General features: G+C 34.5%; 2 protein-coding genes and 1 long non-coding RNA gene across 5 annotated transcripts; 1 reads left to right on the top strand and 2 right to left on the bottom strand.

Annotated features, from left to right (window-relative positions):
* Nucleotides 1-11: 11 nt before the first annotated feature.
* On the bottom strand, nucleotides 12-6,499 carry LOC130468087 (uncharacterized). Of its 3 annotated transcripts, none has more exons than XR_008928496.1 (3): nucleotides 4,904-6,499; nucleotides 1,772-2,976; nucleotides 12-112 (listed from the first exon to the last, which is right to left on the bottom strand). It is a non-coding gene; the product is annotated as an uncharacterized lncRNA (long non-coding RNA). The 3 variants fall into 3 exon arrangements; XR_008928494.1 differs by having other exon boundaries at nucleotides 12-117; nucleotides 2,745-2,976; nucleotides 4,904-6,480; XR_008928495.1 differs by having other exon boundaries at nucleotides 2,745-2,976; nucleotides 4,904-6,480.
* Nucleotides 6,500-8,247: 1,748 nt separating this feature from the next.
* On the top strand, nucleotides 8,248-8,856 carry LOC130467703 (uncharacterized). Its single transcript, XM_056836298.1, has one exon. It carries the CDS (start codon nucleotides 8,248-8,250, stop codon nucleotides 8,854-8,856), a length of 609 nt encoding a protein of 202 aa, XP_056692276.1.
* Nucleotides 8,857-24,069: 15,213 nt separating this feature from the next.
* LOC110781984 (NAC domain-containing protein 43) lies at nucleotides 24,070-27,137 on the bottom strand. Its single transcript, XM_056835597.1, has 3 exons — nucleotides 26,761-27,137; nucleotides 26,227-26,522; nucleotides 24,070-25,201 (listed from the first exon to the last, which is right to left on the bottom strand). Exons 1-3 carry the CDS (start codon nucleotides 26,930-26,932, stop codon nucleotides 24,389-24,391), a joined length of 1,281 nt encoding a protein of 426 aa, XP_056691575.1. The 5' UTR covers nucleotides 26,933-27,137; the 3' UTR covers nucleotides 24,070-24,388.
* Nucleotides 27,138-28,000: the final 863 nt, after the last annotated feature.

Here is a 28,000-nt window from a genome sequence, read left to right as displayed (position 1 = left end):
GCAAAAAATACCTTTTGGTTATCCGAAGTATTTTGCAATATACAAACGGTTATATCATGCATAACCACCTATTAGTCCCGACGAGCGGTCCACGGAGCTGCATCAGTCCTTTCTACACTTAAAAACACCCAAAAAAAACAAAATGAAGGACCAATAATATTAATTAATGAGCATAAAATACAAAACAAAACCCTAATGGGTGGCTTTCAAGAACAGAGCAAGAATGACTGGTCAAAACTATTTAAGATACTCCCAGGTTTGGGTTCTGGGTTGCAGGCTAAATGATGCAGTGAAATCATTCTGAGCTCATGCTATATGCCAGGTTTAATTTAATATCAATGTTATGCAACTTTTTAAAGCACTGGTTTTGTTTACCTTAAAATACGGGCTTCATTTCCTCCCATCCCCCCCCCCCCCCCCCCCCCCCCTTTTATTCTTCCCAATTTTTTTACTCTTTTAGCAACTTATTAAGGTTATCATTTGCCTATAAAGATTACATAGCTCAAAGTTAACGTATAACTTTTGGCCACTGTTCTTTGTACTTTTCCGTCCTTAAACCTCGTGTAGTCGTGTTTCGTGCCCTTCACCGACTTAACATTGGAAGTAAAGAACACAAAATGACTGTTACTTCTCTATGGTAAAAAAAACTGTCATTTCTTATGAGAGAATACAACAAGGAATCTCTTGTGAAGTTATGATCTTATCTGGAAAACGATTCAGTGAGTAATGTACAGTTATGTAAAACTCACTAGGGAGTGCAAAGAATTAGCAATTGGGCACAACAGTCCAAAGTTTCCACTAATATAAAAACTACCCACATTATGTCCCAAAACACCTCTTGGTTGCTTCCCTTATCATTAAGGCAATATCATTCTATTCCATCAATTATGAACAATACAAATTAATGATTTGATGCCCCTAACAAATGTAGTAAGAACTGCCAAAAAAAAAACAATTGTAGTAAGTTTTAAATACAAGTCTGCAGTGGTGGGTCTGTGCAATGAATTAAGAAGGCCAATGCCAGCCAGTAAATCTTTGAGTCTAAGATTATTCATCAAGTACTAGTCCCATAGAGTAAAACTCTTCTTCAATTTGAAGGTTAAAAAGAAGAAAAAAACAACAATTCATTGAAGGCTGCCCATATCATAAGATCTCTGTCTCTTTATTTCGGGTCATGGGTATTGGGTAGTGGGTACATTTTTTTGAATTTTTTTTTAAAACGATCTCGTATATACTTCGTATATTTATAGTGTATCGTTATTCGACGCCCGTGTACGTTAAAATCGCCCGTATTTTTATCGGGAAAGTACGTTTTTACCCTTAAACAAATTAACCTCCCTTCCATATTCACCAAACTTTAACGTCGTTCCTCCTCCTTCTGGTAGCTTGCTAGTACCTCCGGCCAACTACCATCATATTCCCTTCACACCATCACCCCCTCCCCCACCGACAGTTTGTTCCCCCTCCCTTAATTCCCCACCCACCCCCTCCCCAATCGGCAGCATGTTCCCCCTCCCCTAAACCATAACTTCCGGCAAATAATTAAACGACAAAAAAATCAAAGGGTTGTTGTGCTTTATCCCGCGCACAACCATTGCGGGGCTGACAAGGCGGCTGCGCACAGGTTGTGCGCCGGCGACATAGAAATCACGCACAAGATTTGCGCGACCGTCGTGTCATCGGCGCACAACCTGTGCGCGGCAGCCATGGAACCCCTCGCAAAAGCTGTGCGCGACCTTAAATTCAAAAAAAAAAAACTCAATACACCTACCACGGCAGCGCTAATGGAGGAGGAGGAGGATGAGGCGTCGATGCTTCCAAAACCCAGGAGAGATTAAGCCTAGAAAACTATGAACGCAGTTACAGGGGAGTGCGGCGAGGGGGGGCGCAAATTACTTGAACGGAAAATAGAGGTGGGCAGGGGAGTGCGGCGGGGGAGGGGGCGGCGCAAAGAAAGCACGAGTGTGAAGGGACTGGTTGGCCGGAATAAGTGGCCGGCGTGAAGGATGGAGGGAGGGGAAGAGCAGAGATGAAGGTGAAGGTGAAGGGGAGGGTAATTTCGTACTTTCACGCAATAAATTAGGGCGCTTTTTAACCGAATAGGGCGTCGAATAAAAATCCCCTATTTATATTCATAACAAGTTGAAGGAACGTATCTTTGTCTACGTGTCTTGATCATGACATTGGTCACACATAAGTCATTACCATAGAAAAAGACTAACATTTGTAACTGAGTTTGAGCATTCTAAGAATGGCATAATATTTTCCAAGGCTCCTACGTTACAATTCCTAGTTACCATGGTCCATGACTCCATGGAGCACCTAACGTATGACGCAATGGTCCATGACTCCTTTTGTGGTCGTAAAACCTTAACAATCTATCCGATTTATCCAATAATAATACACTGTATAAATTAACCGAGGCTCCAAGCTTTCCCTACTTAAATCTGTGCACATGCAAATCTAGTACTCCTCAACTTTTTGTAAAAGCTTTTCCTTTCTTTTCCTCTAAGACAAGATAAATCACTGCCCCCTCCAACCACCATAGGCAAGATCAAATTTAATCATTTACAATTACATAATTCTATTCCTTGTCTTTAACCACAATTTTCAATTTCATGAATGTAAAGTTTTCTATATTCTTGACGATAGCACTTGTAGTCACACAATCAAAGATTCAAAGACTTGAAAGCATATGTGGAATATCAGATGGAGATGCTTATATCCAAATAACATAAACTTACAGGACTCTGCATCTTCTAGGATCAACCGAACCTCTGACCTATGTCCCAAGCTATAGCACGCACCATGTTTACATTATTCTGAGAAACTTTGCTGTCGGCTCATACTCGTATATCCTGAAGATCAAGGGCCTTTTGTCTTCCTTATTGAGAAAATTGACTTGCCAGCGAATGGAAATTGCCATACATAAAAAATCCATGAGATGAGAAGAACTTGCCTAGTTCTAATGGAAATCTGCAAAATGAAAATTAAGAGTATTAGCAGTATATAAAACAACTCAGTCCGGAGAAAACAGTCTTCTAGCTCTATTAGCAGGATGTAGAAAAAGTTCTGTAGTTACCCAAAAGGTATATCGTCCCAAAAAAGAGTGAATTCATGATGCTAGACAAAAATATTTAGCAGCAATAATATGCAAATATCAGCAAAAACTAAAGCAGGATCTGATAAGGTTCCCATTGCAAACTAGCAACACATACAAACAGTGAATACAGTTCACTAATGTGTTAAGCAGCCTACAAACCCTTCTCAAAATAGATGAAATAGGAGCCTTGAAAAGAATCACAGCGCAAGTGAGATGATTGTTATGCACCTACGCAACTAAATCATTTCAAGACATCGACATTGTTTTTGGCAGTTCAGGTGATTAAGTCAATCTAGTTAGCTACTATCTGAGTATCTTCAGTCATGACATGAGCCAGGACTTCATCGTGGTTTGGTTTACATACAATGCTCTCGTGCAACAATCACAAACTTAGCTCTCCACTCACCCAAAAAGAAAAGAGAAAGTTGTTGTAAGAATGTTCATGTCTAGACAACCTAGGCTGTTGTAATCAAAATAAGCTAACATTTTAAGTTGTGTTCGAAGCTTACAGAGGTTCCCCTTTAACCAGAGCTAACTTATCCCAACAAAAATGTAACGAAGAGGAGGGGAAGAGGGCATGATCGCAATATCAATGCTGCAATGCACCACATCATACCAGATTCATCTAACTATTGTAACTCTGCGCCCTCAAGTGAATACAAACTATTTGATTACAGATTGGTCTGATTTCATTTGTCATACCATGAGCCAAATTCTTCACGTATAGATCCTAAACATCACAATTCATATCGCAATAGCATATAAATTACCAATCTGACAACCGTCACATCTTTAAATGATTCAAGTTCACCTTCCCAGCATTATGTATCACTATAACAACACCACTAAAAAGCACAATACGGATCCTGCCATAAGAACATTCTCTAATAATGCTTCATCCAAATACCTCCCTCTACTTCTTCGAACTCAAATTGTTTTTTTCCGAAGAATAACCTCCAATCCCTAGCATAATGATTAAAATAACTCGCTAAGAGCAACTCTAATAGTTGTAGCTAGGGACTAGCTTGCAATTTGCAAAAGTTTCGAGCTACTAGCTTAACCCTTGGAGTAGCTTGGCCAAGCAAATTAGCCTTGGCAAACTTTGGCAAACTAATTTGCTTGGGAAAAAACTATCCAATTGGGAGGTGAGTTATAATTAAAATTAATCTAAAAGTGGAACCCATTAAATAGCAAGCTGGTTTGATAAATTAGCTTACCATTGGGTTACAAATTATCTAGAAAGTAAATTAGCTTAAAATCTTAGGGGGCATGATAAGCTAATTTGATAAATAGCTTGCCATTGGAGTTGCTCTAACATGTTAGTCGCCTGACAAATAGTTCTACATATAATTGACAAAAAAAACCTAACAACACAACAACATAGGTTGAAATGGGATCACACAACAACATTGGGTTGAAATTGCCCAATGCAGCCAAATATAAATTTCGCAAATACTAACTTGTATATTATGAGTAGGGTTTGGTTTAACAGATTATATGACAAATTTCGCAAATAAAATTGATACTTCGGTGCTTCATATCAGGCAATTTTGCACATTTTAGCCAAACCCTTGACGATTTAAATGCAAATTAAAGCGGGAAAATTATCCTAGGGTTTAACCGACGACAAAACAAAATCATAACAACAATTGAAGGAACAATCATGTAATCAACAATCAGGACTCAATAATTAAGCATAAATTGTGATCAATTTTATCCCAAGAAATATTTGACTACAAAATTAACACACCAAAAAAAGACAATTGGAAAGTTGAACGAAACGAGATGTGAGGAAATCACCAAGTAATGTCGTGATTTGTAGGAAGGAAACTTGTTTCAAATACAGCGTAGGTTTTGGACTTTTAGGCGTCTGCTGTTGAGGTTGAAGATGATCGTCTTCAATACTTGAAAGTTGAAACCAGAGAATAGAGAAGTGCAGAAATGGCTCATGTGGTCGCGGGTTGTTTTGGGGTCATAAATGGGCTAAATTCTATAATTGTGTTGTTCGCCAACTCTATCATCAAGCCGACAAGCCCAATTAACATTCAAGCCTAATCTAAGCTAAGGGATATCAAATCCGGTCATCAGTCGGCTATGGATTTGGTCCAATCGGTTCGGATTCAATTGGGTTTTATGCGGCGTCATTGACCCACACTGATTGAATGTATAAATTTCTTTCTTCGGGGCACTTCAGCTTTTGTGAAATATCGGTCAGATTGGGTCAATTATGGTAGTCTTAGACTACCTTATAATTATGTGATTTGTACATCTATTACACGTCAATATAACAAGACACCAAATAAGTTATAAACATATTTTATCTCTTATACGAATAACAAGTCGATGTAGTCAAATTTAAGGTAGTTTTTAATCGACGTCCTAACACACCGAAATCGCTCGCTTATTAATGGTAAAAGTACGATAACACCCTTTACAAAAATAAATTTCCCCCCCCCCCCCACAGTTGTGCGCTCTTACTAGTGATTGTCACCTCAGTTCTGTGTCGGCTTTGTCCGAGGAGCACACATGAGCACGTTTGCACGAAGGAGGAGCGTTCCAACAGAGCTAACCGGAAAACGAACGAATCCGAGAAGATGTCGCCGAAGAGAGGAGTTGTGATGCCTCCTCCGGCCAAACCACCGCATGCGGCGCTTCGACTGGTACGATTTTTTAAAAAAAAATTAACACTCGTCCTTGTTTTGCTGCCGCCACCATGGCCAGGTCGCTCAAGATCTGCGGCATGGCCATGGTGGTGGCCGCCAAACACGGGCTGCAGGTCCATGGTTAGAGCTACTAAACACGGGCGGCACCCCTACCCCTTCCCCTGTTTTCAAACCTCCCCCGACGAGGCGTGCCACATTGCCGACGACCACGGTGAAGAAGGAACATTGTCGTCCATGATGGTGGTAGTGCGTCGTCTTACGTGGACGAAATAGAGGTAGTGGTGGTGGAGCGACGTGATGGTGGTAGAAACAGTGAAGAAGATGTTGGAAGTGATGGGGATGGTGGAGCAACGTGGTGGTGGTCTGGTGGAGCAACAATTACGAAGTAGGTGAAGATTTGTGATGCATGCTTGTGGTGGAGCAATGTGGTGGTGTGGAGCAACAGTGAAGAAAATGGTGGAGGTGATGGTGGAAATTGACCGGATTGAACAAGTGAGTAACTCGTCGAAAAGTGGCCGGAATTTTGAGTAGGCTGCCAAAACGGGAATAGGTTGCGGGTAAATAATGAAGGGAAGTGGGGTAACTTATATAATGGTAGAATGGAAGTTTCAGATATACTACGTGGGCGATTTTGACATACGCGGACGTCAAATAGCGATACACAAATTTAATAATGTACTTATGTATTATGACACAAAGGAAATAATAAATATCGACTCACTTGGAATTGAACTTTTTTTTTTTTGTTAGCACCCGGTTCACCCTTAGGGCTAATCCGGATTCAGGGCGATTTCTGGGTGGATAGGTTCCAGTCCCCTCCCAATTGTTATTGCGGGAGATCGAACACGAGTTCTCCCTACCAAGTTCAGCCTCAATCACCACTGAACCAACAGACAATTGACCGTAACCTATAAACTATCACCATACACAGGTTTCAGTCTTGTCACTAATCGACCCATGTATTATGAGTTTATGACTTACTCCGTATGAGACAGGGGGAATAACAAACATAGACACAACAGTACAGATTATGCAGTCTGCCCAATTGCCCACCAACAAAACAGAAAAAGGTACGAAGAAAAGAGAAGTCTTTGCCAACAACCACTTGGGAGTTGGGACTGTTGAGGCCCATGGGTCATGAATCATGATGTGAGCCTTTCATATCTGTGGTCTCTCACTTAGAATAATGACTTGCTAGCCACTTTGTTACTGTTCTTCATTTGGGTTACTACTTACTACCAAAAATACTTGTCGGCTATTCCCGAATCTACCCATTTAATCATTTTCATTTATTTCATCTAACTTTACTCCGTATTATAGTACTCCCTCCGTTTCTAAATACGTGTCCACTTTGAACATGTACACGGTAATTAATAAAATTGAATGGTGTGTAAGAGGTAATGATTGGAAATGTTTTTTTTTTGGGAAAGGAAAAAGTAGATAATTGTTTATTGATAAAGTATAAATAAAAGTGGAGGTGGTGATTGAAAAGTGGAAAAGTGTAGAATGTGTAAGAAAAAGTAATAATGATGTATAGAAAAGTAGGAAAAGTATATGGAAAAGTGGGAAAAGTGTATAGAAAAGTGGGAAAGGTGTATGTCCAAAAACGGAAAGTGGACACATAAAAGGGAACGCCATAAATGAGAACTGACACGTATTTAGGAACGGAGGGAGTATAAAAAAAGTAGAGTAGGGCATGTGTCGAGTCGTATAGGTCATGTACTGATGTACATCATGTTCAACGAGTCGTTCCTGGAATTGAACTCCGCTCATTTCCAATACTAGCCGTGAAACACCACGAGCAGCAGGATGAATGAAAAGTCGTGTCTTGTTAGGCTCGTGCCCCTCTTCTACAAATGAGACTCATGCACGACATTTCCCACGGGTTGGCCTGATCGTGTCGTGCTAGTGGGCCCTTATTGATTTTAAGTTTTTTTTTTGTGTGCTAATTAGTTAAAAAGAAGTGTGTTGGTCAACACATCGAGCTCGTGCCAAATTTCTAAAATGATGTCCATGCACCACCTATAACCCATCTAAATAACTCATGTGATATGTATTGAGAATATCATGCTATTTATAGTAAATTCTACACCTAGGATAGTCACATGCATATGTTTTCTGGTTTGTTCTTTTACTCTTCCTAGGTAGTCTGTTTTGTAGTGATCCTAGGTGGATCTTGCCAGCTTTGTTTTGGCCTCTTGTACACATGTAATTTAGGGTTGTGCATAGACCTTTGTATATAAGGTGAAGGCAGGCCTTTTGTGCCGTTTGAGACCTCACAAAAACACATAATACAAAACACAAAAACACCAGAATTTCTGGTGAAGAAACCACTGCATTTTAGCAGCAAAACTCTTTGAATCTTTCCTCATGGTATCAGAGCAGGTTTAAACGTTCTTAAATCTTAAAGATTTTGAGAGTTTGCTGTTCTGAAATAACAAACCAGCAAGAAAAATCAAAGCTTTCGAAACAGAAACAAAAATGGGTGAAACAAATTCCTCCTCAACAAACAACCTGAATCCCTACAAAGATCCTCTCTTTATTGCAGTAAATGAGAGTGCTGCAACACCACTTGGAAGTATCTTGTTTGATGGAAAGAATTTCCTGAATTGGAGCAGAAGCATCAGGATTGCTCTTGGTGCCAAGAACAAACTGGGATTCTTAGAAGGGAAGCATCCTAAACCTTCTGAAGGTCCTGATGAAATCCAGAAATGGACTAGATGTGATTATATGGTGAGGTCATGGTTGTTGGCCACCATGAAGCCTGAAGTTGCAAGCAGCCTTGTGACTATGCAATCAACTAAGAGGTTGTGGGAAGAAATTGTTGAAAGGCATGGGCAAACAAGTGCTCCTCTTCTCTTTCAACTGAAAAAAGACATGTGGGAACTGCAGCAAGGGTATCTCAGTGTAAGTGAATACTACTGCAAATTGAAGGATTTTTGGGATCAAATCTCAGAAATTGAAGACATACCAGAGTGTTCTTGTGGAGCTCTGGCAAAATGCAGCTGCAGCATTGTCAAGTTCTGTTTTGAGCTTTTTCATCTAATTTGTGTCATCTCCAGTGACAAGAAGATCATCAACATAAACTAGCACAATTGTCTGCTTTCCATTTTCAATTTTAGAGAACATTGAATAATCTCTTTTGGATTGTGTATAGCCATGCTCAATGAAGAACTTGGTCAGTTCTAGATTCCATTGCCTAGAAGCTTGCTTCAGACCATATAAGCTTCTTTTCAGCTTCTGGCAAAATGCAGCTGCAGCATTGTCAAAAAAATGATTGAGAGGGAATCATCCACCAAGCTCATGAAGTTTCTCATGGGTCTGAACTCTGATTATGAGCAGATGAAGACAAATTTCCTTGGGATGGATCCACTGATGCCTGTGAACAAGGTGTACAATCTAGTCATGCAGGTTGAGAAACAAAAGCAGATCACAGGAGAAATCAGTATTGGGAGTCAAACAAGTGCTCTAGCAGCAAACAGGCAAGGAGAGAGTCTTGGTCCTCTGATGAACTTTAATAAGAGAGAATACAAAAAAATGAGACTTGAGAAGATTGAAAGAGATGCAAAGAAATGTCAGCATTGTGGAATGAAGGGACATTTAAGGGAAGAGTGTTTTAAGCTAGTTGGATATCCTGACTGGTTTAAGAACAATCCAAAGGGAAAAGGAAACACAAGACAAGCTGCAAATGCAACTAGGAGTGAAGAAGAATATTCTGGAGACAATCCCCTGGAGTTTGGAAATGCAGGAGGTAATGCAATGAAACATGATGACAAGTTCATTTCTTCTGTTGTACAGGAAGTGATGAAAGCAATTGGTGAGAAGCAGAATGCAACAGCTAGCAGTCACAGCAACTTTGCAGGTAAAGAAATTCTTTCTAATGCAGTGAATCATTATGATGACTCTTACTGTAATACATGGCTCATAGATTCAGGAGCTAGTGATCACATGACAGGAAACAAAAGTGTTCTTACTAACATGAGAACATTAGACAAGCAGATAAGGGTAGGATTACCTGATGGAAATGTCAAAACAGTTAAAGAAATAGGAGATGTGAAATTGAATGATAATGTGACTCTTTTTGATGTGTTATATGTAAGTGATTTCAAACACAACTTGCTGTCAGTGAGCAAATTGGTTCACAAAGATGACCTGAAGCTTTTATTTGATAAACATGGGTGTTCTCTTCAGGGCCTTTCCACTGAAGATAATGTAGTGTTTGGAGAAAATTAAAGTGATCTGTACAAGCTGATCAACTTTGAAAGTAAGCTGACAAGAAGGAGAAAAGGAAGGGAGGAGGTTTGCTTGGTGAAGGAAGAAGGAAAAGAATCAAAGAGCTGTAATAAAGTAGAGAAACTAGATTTAATTCATGCTAGACTAGGGCATGTTTCTATTTCTAAGATGGAACATTTGGATTTTTGCAAATGTAAAGACTTAAAGAGCTACTTCTGTGACACTTGTTCTGTTGCTAAACATCACAAGTTACCTTTCTCTCCAAGTAAATCTATTGCTGGAAATGTTTTTGAATTGATTCATGTTGATTTATGGGGTCCTTACAGGACTAAGAGTATTACAGGTGCAAGTTATTTCCTAACTATAGTTGATGACTATAGTAGAGTGACTTGGACACATTTGTTGTCAAACAAGGAAGAGGTTAAGGGAATCCTGGTTGGTTTCCTTGCTCATATAGAAAATCATTTTAACACCACTGTTAAAACCCTGAGAAGTGACAATGGAACAGAAATTTTTCAGAATGAATGTGCACAAATCTTTGCTCAAAAGGGCATTACACACCAAAGAAGTGTGCCAGGTGTACCTCAACAGAATGCAAGAGTTGAGAGGAAGCACAGGTTCCTGCTTGAGACAGCAAGAGCCCTGAAGATCCATGCAGGACTGCCTGCATATTTATGGGGTGAGTGTATTCTGGCTGCAACTCACTTAATCAATTTATTGCCTAGTGCAGTGATTGGTTGGGAAACTCCATATAAGAGAATGATGAAGAAAGAACCTGACTATGACCATTTGAGGGTCATAGGAAGCCTGTGCTATGCAAGTCCCCACAAGAAGCCTACTGATAAATTTGCAGCAAGAGGAATAAGGTGTATCATGATTGGATACCCTTATTGTCAGAAAGGGTATAAGCTTATGGATCTGGAAACTAGAAAAATTTTTGTGAGCAGAGATGTGGTGTTCAAAGAAAGGATATTTCCTTTTCTTCTTAAACAAGGAAACAATGATTTTGCAACTTGTTTGAGGAACAATTTGTCAAGTACAGAAACTGAAAATGATATTGATTTCTCTAATATCTTCACTGAAGAGTTTGAGCAGGATATTGATCAAATAGAACCAGAATTTGAGGAGATGCAAGAAGAAATGATTCAAGAAGACACTATGGTGGTAGAACAAGGTCAGACTGACCTTGATGTCACCAATGTGGAAACAAACACTCAAGAAACTGTGAGAAGATCAGAGAGGGACAGAACAATACCAGCTAAGTTCAAAGATTTTGTCTTTGATATCCCAGGAAAAAGAGCTGCAACACATACAGCTAACTTGATCATAGCAAGGCTCATGGATTCAGAATACTATTCAGAGGAATACTTAGCATCTCTGAATAATGTTCTGAGAGAAAGAGAGCCAATTCACTATGGAGAAGCATCTGAAGATCAAGGGTGGATGGAAGCAATGAAGGAAGAGCTGAATGCTCTTGATAAGAATGAAACATGGGAAATGACAGATTTACCAGAAGGAAAGAAGGCAATAGATTCTAAATGGGTATATAGAATCAAGTTTGACAGAGATGGGAACATAGAGAAACTCAAAGCTAGATTAGTGGCAAGAGGTGATAAACAGATCAAAGGCAAAGATTACAAACATACTTTCTCACCAGTAGCTAAGTTTACTACTGTGAGAACTCTGATAGCCTTGGCAACAGCCATGAATTGGAAGTTGGAACAACTTGATATCAACAATGCCTTCTTACATGGGTTCCTGGATGAAGAAGTGTACATGAAACCACCAAAAGGTTACACTGGAGGAAAGGAGGGTCAAGTATGTAGGGTGAAAAGAAGCTTATATGGTCTGAAGCAAGCTTCTATGCAATGGAATCTAGAACTGACCAAGTTCTTCATTGAGCATGGCTATACACAATCCAAAAGAGATTATTCAATGTTCTCTAAAATTGAAAATGGAAAGCAGACAATTGTGCTAGTTTATGTTGATGATCTTCTTGTCACTGGAGATGACACAAATGAGATGAAAAAGCTCAAAACAGAACTTGACAATGCCTTCACTGTGAAGGATCTTGGAGAGATGAGATATTTTCTTGGGATAGAAGTTTCAAGAAGTCCAAAAGGAACCATGTTAAATCAAAGAAAGTTCATTCTTGACATACTGAAATCAACAGGGACTGAGGACTGTAAACCTGCAAAGTTTCCCTTTCCCAAAGGGATCAAATTATCAGTTGATCAAGGTGAACTACTAGAAGATCCTGAAATATATAGAAGAATCATTGGAAGGTTGTTGTACTTGAATCTGACAAGACCTGATATTTCCTATAGTGTGCAGCAGTTGAGTCAGTTTATGTGTGAGCCAAGAAAACCACACTTGCAGGCTGCTATCCATGTGGTAAAGTACTTGGCTGGTACAATTGATTGGGGTTTATACTACCCTGCTGATTCTGAAGTAAAGCTAAGCTCATTCTGTGATTCAGATTGGGGAAACTGTGCCTTTAGTTCAAGATCTCTCACTGGATACTGTGTTTTCTTAGGAAAATCACTGGTATCTTGGAAAACAAAGAAGCAAAAGACTGTGTCAAAGTCATCAACAGAAGCAGAATATAGATGTATGTCACAAACAACAAGTGAGATTGTTTGGTTGAATGGGGTACTAGAAGACCTGGGGTTCACTGTACCTAAGCCTATTGATTTATTCTGTGACAACAAGTCAGCAATTCATCTTGCACATAACCCTGTTTTCCATGAAAGAACAAAACACTTGAATGTGGATTGTCATTATGTGAGAGATCACATCCTGGATGGGCTGCTAAACGTTCTTCATGTTCGATCCTTTCTCCAGTTAGCTGACTTAATGACTAAGTCTCTCAGTGAGCAACAGCATAATCATCTCTCTTTCAAGTTGGGCATCACTCCCTCAGCTCCAACTTGAGGGGGGTGTATTGAGAATATCATGCTATTTATAGTAAATTCTACACCTAGGATAGTCACATGCATATGTTTTCTGGTTTGTTCTTTTACTCTTCCTAGGTAGTCTGTTTTGTAGTGATCCTAGGTGGATCTTGCCAGCTTTGTTTTGGCCTCTTGTACACATGTAATTTAGGGTTGTGCATAGACCTTTGTATATAAGGTGAAGGCAGGCCTTTTGTGCCATTTGAGACCTCACAAAAACACATAATACAAAACACAAAAACACCAGAATTTCTGGTGAAGAAACCACTGCATTTTAGCAGCAAAACTCTTTGAATCTTTCCTCAATATGTCAAGTTTAGGTTCTTACTTCTTCCTATGTCAGGTCAATTTCTTGGAGGTCTGGTCCATGCCCAACTCTGCAGAGAAGTATTACATTGCATGAATGTAACACTCAATTTTATTTATTTGTACATTTAGGTATACAATCCAGTGGCCTTTTGCACGATAGTAAACCGATATTTTCTAGTTTTACATTAATTATGTTAACAATAAGAATTCATTCTCTCTGTCATATAGTTTTTCTACATAATTAATATTGGGTAATTTCCTCCCATATAGTGAGTTTTATCCTTTTTTTTGTGAGAGTTTAAGGTTATTTTTGTGCAATTTTTGTGACAATTTTTCTTTCAATTGATGGAGATTTGTACAATATTGTGGACTTGCTGCATATCTCAGTTCCTTTTCTATAATCAGTTGAACCACATTTAGTTGTACTTTACAACATATAGGTAAACTATTACGTAAAAGGTTGTATCTGTTATAGCGGATGGATGACACATTGACACTACAATTGATGCTCTAACACAACTATATGAAATACGAAGTAAGAGATAACACTACAATTGATGCTCTAACACAACTATATGAAAAAAGGACATACATAATTGATAATTGGCAGGTCTCAGCAAACATCAACTGTTTCAATCGAGAAGACATGTCCATGGACGGCTAGACATGCACAAATACGTAAAACAAAACCATGTATTGTACGGAGTATTAGTTAATCCAATTCTCTTTTTTGGATTGACCATAATTTACAAAAGTTAATAGAGCAGAAAATAAGATCAGTAGTTTTGGACATCTAGTAAATTTTGTACTCTGTACATTATATAACGTTAATATTCATAAAATATGCATTAAAACAATCTAATAAGATCTCACGGGAATATCCTATTTATTTGTTAAGAATAATAAATCATCAAAAATAAACAAGTACGGAGTACATTATATCAATAGCGTAGCAAAACAAAGTATTACAACTTACAAGTAAAAAAAAGTAGAATAAGTATTTTGTATTATAGCAATGAACTAGTTAGTGTCACGGGCGATGCCCTGGATAGTATAAAAATGATCAATTAGATTATTATATATATAACTCGTTTTGAGTCTAATTTAATTTGTTAGATTACAATGTATCTTGCTTTGATTTTACTTTAACAAATTTTATCATATAAGGATTAGTAACTCGTAAAATTAATAACTAATTTTTGTGCAAGACTATTAAGAAATTATTTAGATCACTATCTAATTATATTGCTTTAATATAATTTTGAACGTATAAGAAATAACAAAATGAGTTGTGGCATAGTGGTTAAAAGGTGTTATTAAGAAATGAGAGGTCACGGGTTTAAAGCCTAACATTTTTATATTATCAAGAAAATTCAATGAGTTGCCATACATCGCGCCATCGTTATATGGGGGTGACATGTGGCGATATAACATTTTTTATCTTGGAGTTTTAATAATAAATATAGATAGATTAGATGCTCTCCTTGAAAGCAGGCACCGATGGAGACCGAAGGGGTGGGGGGTCTTGAAAGTTGTTTACAAATTGAGGAATGGATAAGAGAGATGGAATCTTTGATTTACATTTCTTGCCCTAAACTTCAATCTAAAATTCGTGGCTCCGCCATTAACAGTAGAGTCGCTCTCCTGATTATATTTTTCTTGTCCTATAATAGAAAAAATACAAAAGTTAAAGTAGTAAGCACATGTTTTATGTTTACGTGTTACTATGAAATACGTACTCAAAATACAACATAGAATCCACTTCCTTTTACTTAATTCTCATTGACATGTGAGAATTTAAAGTATTTTGTTTGGCTTGTTTATGAAATTGACCCAACATTGTCGTCATTTGTGATTCAAACAAAACTCCTCTATTTGGCCGATAGGATTTATGACTAAACATTGTGGTAGTATATATTGGTGTTGCATATATGAGGATTAATTTGGACTAATGATAGTGAAACTTCAATAAATATGAGATGGTATAAGCTTACCCTTACAAGTTACAAGTTAACCATGACAAAAAACAAATATTGATCATGGTCCTCGTTCATAAATTAAAATAGTTCATGCCATGGGGGAAAAACAAAGTTTGCGCCTGGCCGGATTCATTGTATGAATAAGCGCAAGTATGTTTTGCTAATCATGCATTATTTTTTCTGATGTTATTTTCTACGAAATTAATAGTTAAATAAAATAAAATTATACCATAATTCAAAATTTTGTAAATCTTTAGAGTATCAGCATTGTTGAGCCTCTAATGGAGGCTCAAATACCTTTCATAAATACTTTTATTTCTCACATGGTGAGTTATACATGTATAATATCTAAAAAAAAATTAGGACTTAATTTGAGACTCGAATGTCCTTTAATGGGTGAGAGTCTCAAAAACACACTTATCATTTATTATTTTCCAACCTTTTTTATTAAATAAAAAAAAAACATTTACAAAACTTTCTTATATGAAGAAAAAAGTTATCAGAAAAGTTATTAGAAATAACACATTGTCATTTTTTATATCTCATCCTACGTGAGGTTTATGTTAGCAATAAACACTCTCTTTCTCCTTTATAGTCATTACTGGACCCCCTTTGGAGATGATCTTACAAAGATACACACTCAGGTTAAAGGCATTTTGCTCTTTAACCGAGGTCTCGGGTTCGAGTCTTGGATATGGAAAAAAAATCAGTTGGTAAGAATGTTGTCCATCGAGATACTCATGCAAACTCACACGGGAGATTAGTCCACTTGTCAAAAGCGATGCGAACTCCTCGTGGTAGGGGGAAAAAAACAAAGATACGCACTCGATCATATTAACATATTTTGGAAGGTAATTAATTAAATATATCAGTAATTGATAATACGGATACATACGTGATTGGATAATAAGGAGGGATAAGTAACATATTTTTCTAGTTCATGGCATTAGTAAAATATGGCGGTGAAGTAGTAAAAAGGTGGTAGAGACTAGAGAGAGATGAAGTCACTGACTCACTTTTGATTGGTTCATAGTTATGCAACTTTGAAGTTTCAAATTACAAACTTGCATTGTCAACATAATTTCAAAGGTGGATTCCTAAAATGACAAGCAACTTTAAATTTTTTGATGAAGCACACAAAAGAATTAAAGAAATTTATATACGTCGTCTTTTCACACTCTCAAATCTCAATCACAATGAAAGAGTTTGTCCACCACTCATTTTAATTTGTTGCAATTGTATCAAATCATTGTATAAAAAGTTCATGTAGATAATGCTCCAAGCTATCAAGGTAATCGAGCTGCTACTCTACTAGTATAGGAGGCTCGTATTACTCTTTCTTCGTTGTGATTTTGACTAGCTTAAATTAGTGACATTTTTTGTTTTATATGGTAAAGATGAAGCTAGTGTCCTTCGGGTCGGAAATCTGTACAGTCATAAGGGTCAACCATACCCTATTAGCGAGTTAGACACTTTGAGACCGGAAGAAATGATAAGGGGAATCCTGCTCAAATTGTCGTTAATAAGACTTGCATGTACTTCTAATTTATTAATATTTAGGCTTTGTTCTGTTCACTTTATTTCCACTTATTTCAGGAAAAATAATTTTAGGTAAGTTCAGATAAGTTCATATAAGTTCAATTAAGTTCAGATAAGTTCATATAAGATAAGTTCAAGAAAAATAAGGGTTGGCCAAGTATAATTTATAAGTAAAATAAGTTTCGATAAGTTCAGGTAAGTTTAGGCTCTGTTCTGTTCACCTTATTTCCACTTATTTCAGGAAAAATAAGTTCAGATAAGTTCAGATAAGATAAATTCAGAAAAAATAAGGGTTGACCAAGTACAATTTAAATTATAACTAAAATAACTATTGATAAGTTCTAATAAATTCAGATAAGTTTAGATAAGTTCAGTTAAGTTCAAATAAGTTAAGTTCATGAAAAATAAAGGAAATTCAGGTGAATAGAACGCACCATTAGATAAATTCAGGTAAGTTCAGATAAGTTCAGATAAAATAAGTTCAGAAAAAATAAGTAAAATTTTGGTGAATATAACGCACCCTTAATTGGAATATGAAATCATTTTAACTAGCTAGATCAAGGTATTCCTTAGTGCTTACAAGTAAATTACTAACATACACTACTATAAAATCACAAAAAACATACGTAGTACATTTGCTATTTGGCGTGTCATTTATTTATTTGTTACCGTTTCCGTTTCCGTTTCCGTTTAACTATTTGCCCGATGGAATTTGTTTCAATTCAGCCTTTCAGGACAAAATCTGTTTAATCATGTAGAAGTTGAATACTCCGTATCTTATCATTATTGCACGTTATTTACAACAAACGTACGTGCCAAATAGACCTGGTTATCGGGCGGGGCGGGTCAGGGTCGGTGCGGGTCAAAAGAGGATCGGGTATTGAAAGGGTCAGTTTTAGCGGGTCGATAATGGGCGGGTCAAAAGCGGGTCGCGGGTCATTAGCGGGTCATTAGTGGGCGGGTCAATAAACGAGCAATGAAAAATGAAAAACAAAAGAGCCATGTGCAAGTACAAGTAAATACGAAGCTATACACGTAATTTTTTGTATCATTACTATTTTAATTTTCAAAATAATTGTAGTATAAGTTTGACCCTATAATGACCCTGTCCAATAGAGGCCATGTCCAATAAGAGTCCTGCCCAATAAAAGCCCTATTAACTTGACCCTAACCCTATATCCATTAGACTACCCTATCCAATAACCAGGTCTAGTGCCAAATAGTACCTCAATTCTTCTTGGTAATTTGGCATGCCATATTACCAAACCTATAAACTAACTAGCTAGCTAGCTTAATTAGCTTTACAGATTTCAAATTGTACACACTTATTTTTGACATAAAATTTTACTAAAAGTTATAAATATAAAAGGTAAGCGAGTGTGGATCCGAGCGTGCAAAATAAGAGTAATATAATGTTATAGGCACGGAAAAAATTGTTAATTTAACTCGTTGTACATTGATCGGGTCAAAAGTCAAACTGTGACTCGGGAATTGTCCATGGTAAATTAAAATTGATTAAATTAATCTGGGTAGATAAATAAAATTGGTCTATTATAGTCATTTTAATTAAACCTGTTTATTTAACACGAAATATATGAAAATCTGACAAAGTAGGTTAAACTTTTACCCCTTCATGGTTTTTTTAGGAGTTACAATTGCTACATCTGACCGTATTTTAGGCCGGATTTATAATTCAATTTTGGTAACTTTTACACTCCTAATTGTTTATTATTTTTTATTTTCCTATGAACCAACTTAAATCATAAATAATTCCATTTTTTGATACCTTTTAAACACCACTTATTTTTTTATATTATTTTTATTGTCAACTACCTCACTTGCATCACTATTTTATCAAATTCAACTATGCATGTGACTCCTAAAAAGTACGGTGGGAGTATATAAACAGGTCATGATCGAGCTTAGGCTATGTTTGCCAAAACTAACTGAAAAGGTTGAAGATGACATTGGTAAGGTGCTGAAACTAATAATGTACCTAATTAGATGAGTTGTTCGGTAGAATTAATGGTTTAAGGAGCTAAAATTTATAAATAAAAAAAGTAAAGATAAAATACATGAAAATTTAAGTCAATTTCAAGACACTATATTCTATTCTACTCCCTCCATTTCTTTTTGATGTATCCATTTGGAATCTGGTGTGGTTTTTAAGAAAAATGGAATATTGGTTTGTATGAGTATAAGTGTAATGATTGGGTGTAAGAGATTATAATAAATAAAGGAGTGAAAAAATAATAAAGAAATAAGATAAGAGAGAGGAGTAATAATGATGGGTAATAAAGGAGGTGAGAGAGTGGGTATATGGGGAAGGAAAAAAAAAATATTATGGGTGGGGAAAATTAGGTGGGAATATGGGTAGAATATTTAGGTATTTTGGTAATTAGATAGAAATGTAAGGGTATTTTAGGATAAAATATATGTCCAAAAATATAATAGATTCTAAATGGATACAACAATATGAAACGCTTAAAATGGAAACGGATACAACAAAAAGAAACGGAGGGAGTATGACGGAGCCAATAATTTAATGTTGGGGGAGGGAGAATGAAACTAAAAAGAAAGGGCATAGTTTAAAGGATTCGAGCCTTTGACCAAAGAGTCCATATGAGTTATTAAATTATACATAACCACTGAAACAAGTAGGTGTATTTTAGTATTTATATATTACTATATATAATTTTGTTTCAAAAAAAATTGTTGGGGGGAGGACACCCTCACCCGCCCCTGTCTCCGCCTCTGTATATGTCATTCAATTAACATCAAAACACACTCTTTCTCTATAGAAGAATAACAAAAGGCATTCAAATCGAAGTGTCGTTTTATTCTAAAAGATCCACCTTGATCAAGCCTCGGAAGCCCTTATTAATGACGATTAAGGCTGCGTTCTATTCACCTGATTTCCACTTATTTTTCCTAAACTTATCTTATCTGAACTTATCTGAACTTAACTAAAGTTATCTGAACTTATCTGAACTTATTAGAACTTATCAAAACTTATTTTAGTTATAAATTGTACTCGGCCAACCCTTATTTTCCCTAAACTTATCTTATCTGAACTTAACTATATTTATCTGATCTTATTTTTCATGAAATAAATGGAAATAAGGTGAACAGAACATGGCCTAATTAAATACAATTCCACTTGCATGGACCCGGTCCACCATAAGATTACCATGGACCAGGGTAATTAGGTAATTTTAACAGTGAGTAAATTATAGAAACTGTAGGTTCTGCAAAGTAACTATATCTCCAGAATAATAACTATGAACATAATAATGATAAGAATAACTATTCTATCCAAAGAGTAACTATATCATATAGAAAAGTAATTTTAATTGTAAAACAATTACTACTATATATTCATTCTTGCAGACAAAAAAAAGTAAATTATAGAAACTATAGGTTCTGTAAAGTAACTATATTTTCAGAATAGTAACTATGAAATAAATAATAATAATAATAATATAGTAATTTAGATGAGAACAATTATTCTATCCAAAGATTAACTATATTATATAGAAAAATAACTTTAGCTGTAAAACAATTACTATATTATAAAAATAAACAATATGATATAGATGGTTTAGAGGTCATATAGTAATTTTTTCTATTATATATCACATAATTACTGAAATATAAAAGAGTAACTATATCAAAAGTAACAGTAATTATAACTCTTGAACAATAATAAAGAAAACATTAACTACTTGGTTAGTTGTTTTATCTACGACATTCTAATTCTTTGCATCTATTAAATAAACCATGTTAAGCTCAAATGTTTTTTGAACTAAAAAATACTATCGACACGTCCACGTGGACCACGTCTCTTTTTTCCACCAACACATCATGTCCTTCCTCTACCACGTTCTTGGTTTCCATTGTTGTCAGGATTTTCTTCTTCTCCTCCTGCTTTTGTTTTCCTTGCAGAATTTATTCTTTGCACGATTTCAATTCTGGGTGCATCATCTTTGTATTTCTGAATCAATAATATTTAAACTAAGTTAATAATTTAACATTTAAATATGAAAAAATAACATAGTAACTATGTAAAACGTGTAGTTTCTATTATGCATCATATAGTAACTCTTACAATTAACGATGGTAAAATACTTGCAGAATTGCATATATAGTTATTGTTATTTTTACAGTCATATAGTTACTGTCAAAATAATATAGTCACTTTTATTAATAATAACATGGAGTACAAAGAAAAATCATAAAAAGAACATAATGATAAGATAATAACTATTAAAAATATATAGTTACTATTATACATGATATAGTAACTCTTAATATTAATGATAGTCATATACGAGCAAGGTTGTAGATATAGTTATTGTTATGATCATATAGTTGTTGTGATCATAACATAGTAACTCTTATTACTAATAACATAGAAGACAACAAAGAACATGAAAAGAACATTATAATATACATAAAAAACTATACCAAACATATAGTTACTATAATACAAGATATAATACCTATAAATATTATTGATGGTCATTTAGTCACAGAGTTGCAGACATAGTTGATGTGATAATAATATAGTAACTCTATCCATAATACAGTAATTATATCATTAAAAATATAGAATAACATAAAAACATGCACATAACATAATAAACTAACATAGTACCTATTTCAAAAATATAGTAACTATATAAAACGTACAATAACTATTAAAGAAAATAAACATATGGTAACAAGTCATGATAAAATAAACATAATATCTATTTCAATCATATAGTAACTATATAAATAATATAGTAACTGTATAAATAATATAGTAACTATTGAAGAAAATAAACATATGGTAACACATCATGATAAAATAAACATAGTACCTATTTCAAACATATAGTAACTAATATAATAAAATAGTAACAATTGTACACATATAGTAACCATTATAATCACACAACAACTAGCTTAACATATAGTGACTATTATTATAATATAGTAACTATTGTACAAATATAGTAACCATTATAATCATATAGTCACTATCTAAGAAGAAGACAAAAATATACTTGAAATAACATATTACATAATGTAATCGTATAGTAACTGTTATTTATCAAAAAGTCACTATAAACTGTTCTTAACATAGTAACTATCTTAAACACATAGTTATTGTTTTAAATTTATAATAACTTTCTAAAAAATATAGTAACTATTTTAAACACATAGTTACTGTTTTAAAATTATACTAACTTTTTAAAAAATATAGTTACTCTAAAAAATACTATTAACATAAACACAATGAATATTCCAATGACTATTAAAAACATTATTTCGCAACATAAATTAAAGGTAACTATATCATTTATATACTAACTATATGAAACACTAACCCTAATTTCACCCAAACAACAAACACTATTTCTACCTCTTGTGCTTTGCTGCATCAATTCTTAAAGTTCACAGCCTTTGTCTCTTTTTTCTAAATTTAAGGGCATTATTTCTTCTATACAAATGATATTGTAAAGTATTTTTGGAGATTCGTCACTAGATAGTGCAACTTTAGGACCTAGAATAACATGTGATTGATACTTCGTGTTATTTTCTTATACAAATATCAAATATATAGTAACTATATAAACCATATAGTAACTATATAAAACATATAGTGACTATTATTAAAATATAGTAACTATTGAACACATATAGTAACCATTATAATCATTTAGTCACTATCTAAGAAGCGGACAAATACATACTCTAAATAACATAGTACATAATGTAATTGTATAGTAACTATTATTTATCAAAAAGTCACTATAAACTGTTCATAACATAATAACTATCTTAAACACATAGTTACTGTTTTAAACTTATAATAACTTTCCAAAAAATATAGTGACTATTTTAAACACATAGTTACTGTTTTAAAGTTATAGTAACTTTTAAAAAAAGTATAGTTACTCTAAAAACTACTACTAACATAAACACAACGAACATTCCAGTGACTATTAAAAACACTATTTCGCAACATAAATTAAAGGTGACTATATCATTTATATACTAACTATGTGAAACACTAACCCTAATTTCAACAAAACAACAAACATTTCGAATCACTCAACAAAATAATAACTATTGTACACATATAGTAACTGTTGTACACATATAGTAACCATTAAAATAATATAGTAACTATTATACACATATAGTAACCATTAAAATTACATAGTACCTTTTTAAACTATATAGTTACTGTATTACTCATATAGTTACTATTTAAAATCGTGAAGTCACTGATCGAATTCGCGAATTGAAAACGATACTTCGGTAAAACACAAACATTAATTTCTTCAAAACAACAAATATTTTCAATTTTAAATAAAAATAGACTTAAAATTCTTTAAAAAACAACAAACCGAGATGTGATCTCTAAAAATTCTTGCGAAGATTTGTAGGCGAGCGCAAATTCTTCGATTTGATTTCGGCAACGACGAACCTCCTTCTTGATCTACTACTTCCTCCAATTTTTTCTCATCAAATAGATCCAATCATAAGAATTATAAGATAATTACGAAAAAAATCGAACAAAACCTAGAAATTTGGGCTAAATTTTGAAAAGCATAGAGAGAAAATGAAGAGAGAGAAAATGAAAGAGAATGAACAGAATGTAGATCTGAAATTTTGAAAAATAAAAAAATTTAAAACGTATATAAAGTGGGCTAGACACAAATCGCATTAAAACTCTTCAAAATACATAGTAACTCTTTAAAACACATAGTTACTGTAATACGCATATAGTTACTATTTAAAATTACAAAATAACTGTCACGTGACAGTTACATATGTTACCCATAAAAATTACTCCGTTGCCCTGGTCCACGCTAAGTTAGCATGGACCAGGTTTATATTAGTGTATTGCAATTAAATACACTGTTCTTGAACAATTCAAACCGGTTTGTGAACTCAACAAATTAATCAATCCACGAACAACATCAAATTAGTTCGCAAATCAAGTCAAATCCAAATCTTAAAAATCAATAAAGATTATATTTTGTTCACATTTCTTTAGAATTTGTATTTACGGATTTAAAATTTGTGTTTACATGCATCAGTTTATATATCCTGTCTATATGATCGATCAATGACAAATTGACAACCCCCACGTCAGAAGTACGTCAATGTCTCAATGTATGAAACTTTTAGATATACCGTACAAAGTTTCATCTTTTATGAATTTATGCTACTATGCTGTAGCTACAGAAACATCAATAAACAAATTAATGGAAGACAACATAATTATATTTTATGAATGTATGAATTCAAATAATATACTTTGTTCTCTTCATATATAGTACTCCGTATATGATCAATTGATCATCCTCACCTTATCTTACAAATGATTTATACAACGAACTAAAACGACGTCACTTTATTATTGGTGTGTGTATATTGAAAAAGTGTAAGTAAAACCCCATAATAATTACTTTTATGATAACCTTTTATGACTTTAACAACTAACGCAATCATATTTAACAATAATACTATTATTACTTAGCTTATTCATTCCTTGGAGACCGCCGTTGATCATTAACAATGTTTTATAATCACTCGTTTTTATTTCTGTTATATACCATTGTCCGACACGTGGCATAATGGGTCAATCCCCAACGAAATTGATGGTGATGTTGTTCTTGCTGTAGTAGCGAAACTCCACAGATGATCAATCATCTCATTCTCATTATCCAGTGTGGTGTGGTATATCTTGTGATCGCCTGATGATGATGTTGATGATGATGATCTCAACGGTGGTAATGGATCATGATCATGCTCATGATAATGCATTATTGTATCTGTAGTGGTAGTTTGAGTACTATTTAAGTGTGTTGCAACAAGCCTGTCTAGGGTGGCCCAATCACTCATTAGTCCGGCGGCCTCCGTGTTGAACACCGTGTCGTGGTTGTTGGGATCCGTCGTCTCGGTTTTGGCCATCGAAACGAGGTCGTTTTCCGTCTGGTAGTAGCTAGCTACTAGTAGGGTGCTACTATTATTATTGTTTGGGCTTTCAAGGTTTGGGAGTTTCATGTACCTTTCAAATTGGTTTTGGGAGGATGATTTTGTTGTAATGTTGTTGTTGTTGTTGTTTTGAGATTTGGCCCCCATAATTTGAAATATTTGCTCTAATGCCCCTTGATCGTCGTGATCGTGATCGTGATCGCGATCGCGATCGTGACCGAGATGATGAAGATGATCACAAGGTGAATCAAGCATGCTTATTGATGATGAGTGAGACTCTAATGAAATGGAAGATGTCTTATTAATGGGATTAATTTCTAGGGTTTTGAGGTGGTTTTTCTTCTTGAAAACTCTACAAACCACCCATCCTTCTTCTTGTACTAAATCTCCTCCACTTGATCTCACACTTGTAACCTTCATGCACTGAAAAAAATAATTGGATTAGATTATAATACATTGACTAACCATGTTGACATTTTTTTAATACTCCCTCTGTCTCATTTTACTTGCCCATTTTACCAGATTTTGTGAAAACCATGTTGGTCCAACAGGGGGAAATAATATGAGGCGAAGGGAGTAAAAACGGTAAATTCTCACATCGATATAGCACCAGGTTGTGACAAAAGGTGAAATTCTCAAGTCGATATATATAGTGCAAGTTGATACAAAACATAAAAAGGTAAAATTATCAAGTCGATGTAGTGCAAGCTGATACAACATAAAAAGATAAACTTCTCAGATCGATATAGTGCAAGTTGATACAACATAGAAAGGTAAAATTCTCAGGTCTACATATTACAAGTCGATATTGCATAAAAGGTAAAGTTGTCTAAGTTAATATAAATAATTCTCCCAGAAAGTCTAAGGTTGTAATGAAAAACTCTTCTTATAAACAAAAAGATCGAGATTTGTGTAATTCAAAAATAGCTAGACACGTACTAGTACTTTTTGCTCGTTAAATTCTTGCAAAATAAGTATAAATGGAATTTTTTGTAAACTTTTGATATGATTATTTCTAATGAGATCATCAAACATTAGATTAGAAAGAAATAACTTGATATGATATCTATTTACATCATGTTCTCGTTTGAACTTTGACCATATTTTTATTTAAACAAAAAGAAAAATATAGTCATATAATATCTTGCTAAATCCGATTCAAAAAATATACTTCGTATATATTAATTCAAGATACAAAATTAATATTTTTTACTAAGAGAAATAATATATATTATGAATATAGGTAATTAAGTGTGAAACTCCAAATGGTGTAAGTATTTAGGCACACAGAATAAAAGTGAACCAATCAGCAGTTTCTAATAAGAGAAACTAGGTTGTGGTTCATTCTTTGTCCGTACGTACTACATATTCAAGTAACTTCAATTCCATTCATTCAAATCAAATTAAGAAAGAAATAAAACTAAAAATAGTAAAATAAATAATCTTACATGATGAGTGTCATTTATATTATTATTGTTGTTGATGTTGGTGATTTCATCAAGTCGATATTCATGCATAATCCAATCAGATTTCTGACCATGAGGAGCTCTTCCTTTGTAGAAAACTAGTGTCTTCCTCATCCCAATCCTCTTCGAGTTGCTATAGATAACCTTATCCCGCCCGGTGGCCTTCCAAAACCCGGCTGCCGTGGCCCGGTTTGTTCTTGTCCCTGTTGGGTACTTCTTATCTTTGTGACTAAAGAAGTACCAATCATTCTGTGGTGTGCTTCCTATCTTGCATCTTTCTGTAAACAACAACAACAACAACAACAACAACAACCAACGCAATTATTTTCTATCTTTTTCCGGTATAGACAAACACGTACAACTACTCTACAACAGTAGTTGTACGTGTTCTTTACCAATTTAAACTAATTATAAACATCTTGTACGGAGTAAATAGTTATATTTCATAATACTGCGCAAAAAGATAGAAAAAATATACGCAGATAATTAAATTACTGTTAATGTTAATGTATGTACCTTGAATATCCCAAGGTTCAAGCTTGTTTAGATCAACTTCAAGAATGACATCCAAATCAATCTTCTCATTAGCAACCTTCTTTTGAAGATAGTATTGCAAAAGCTCTTCTTCCGTTGGATGAAATCGGAAACCAGGAGGTACCCTAGATTGCCCGTTTACAGATATATTCATTTTTGTTTACACTTAATTAATAATAATTAATTAAGGATCTGATCATGAGAAAGCTAGCTAATTAAGAAGAATATTGAGATTTGTTTTGAATTTTTTTGATAATTAAGATTATTAGAGTATCAGAGGTGGATTAAGAAAGAGAGAGAGAAAAGGGAGACAAAACTATTGCTACGGGAGAGATAGAAATGATTAATGTCAACCTTTGTGGTACCCGAACTGGGGCATACAAAGGTCTAATATTTATATGGGAAAAGGTTGCTACACCAATATTTTAATATTATTATAATATAAAGTCCATTATATATTAACCAACTCACTAGTTATTTACACTAGGAAATGCCTTAGCTCGTATATGCATTTAATGAATATAATATAAATGATATATAAACAATCCTAGGTTAGTACACATAAAATAAAACCAGATTCCACTCAATAATTTGTCAACCATAGTCCATCCAAAATTTTAGATTATGTGCATATTAGTATATTTGTTAAAAAGGACAATGTTAGCATGAGGTATAGAATACAATTAATTAAACCCAATTGATTTTAGGATGAAACTTTGTCGAACGTATGATTGTGGTCATAATCTTCTTCTCTTGAGTATATAATTAAGTCTCTATCTAGTCTAATTCCGTCTCAAAATGATAATTAGAGACGGGTTTGAGACGGAAATAAGACGTTCCTTTAGAAATCGTCTCAAAAAATTTGAGACGGAATTTTTAGAACGTCGTATAAAATTCCATCTCATCAACTATTGCTTAGAGACAAAATTTTAGTGATTCATGTCAAGTTTGAGATGCTTATTGTATCTGTCTCCAAATCCGTCTCTAATAATTCATTATTATGTACTCTGTATTTAAGTAAACAATATTTTGGTACTCCGTACTGATTTTTAATTGCAAACCAATGTATAAAAATATTCAATGTTAGCTAATTTGCTTGATATATATATACTACCTCCATTTTATAAAGATCTTTAAGGTTACTATTTGCACAAATATTAAGACAAAAATGGAAATATTGGTTGAATATAATAAAATATAGATAAAGTAAGAGACATGTGTA

Source organism: Spinacia oleracea, chromosome 2, assembly GCF_020520425.1.
Source record: "Spinacia oleracea cultivar Varoflay chromosome 2, BTI_SOV_V1, whole genome shotgun sequence".
NCBI lineage: Eukaryota > Viridiplantae > Streptophyta > Magnoliopsida > Caryophyllales > Amaranthaceae > Spinacia > Spinacia oleracea.
This window is presented reverse-complemented; position numbering and strand designations above follow the sequence as displayed.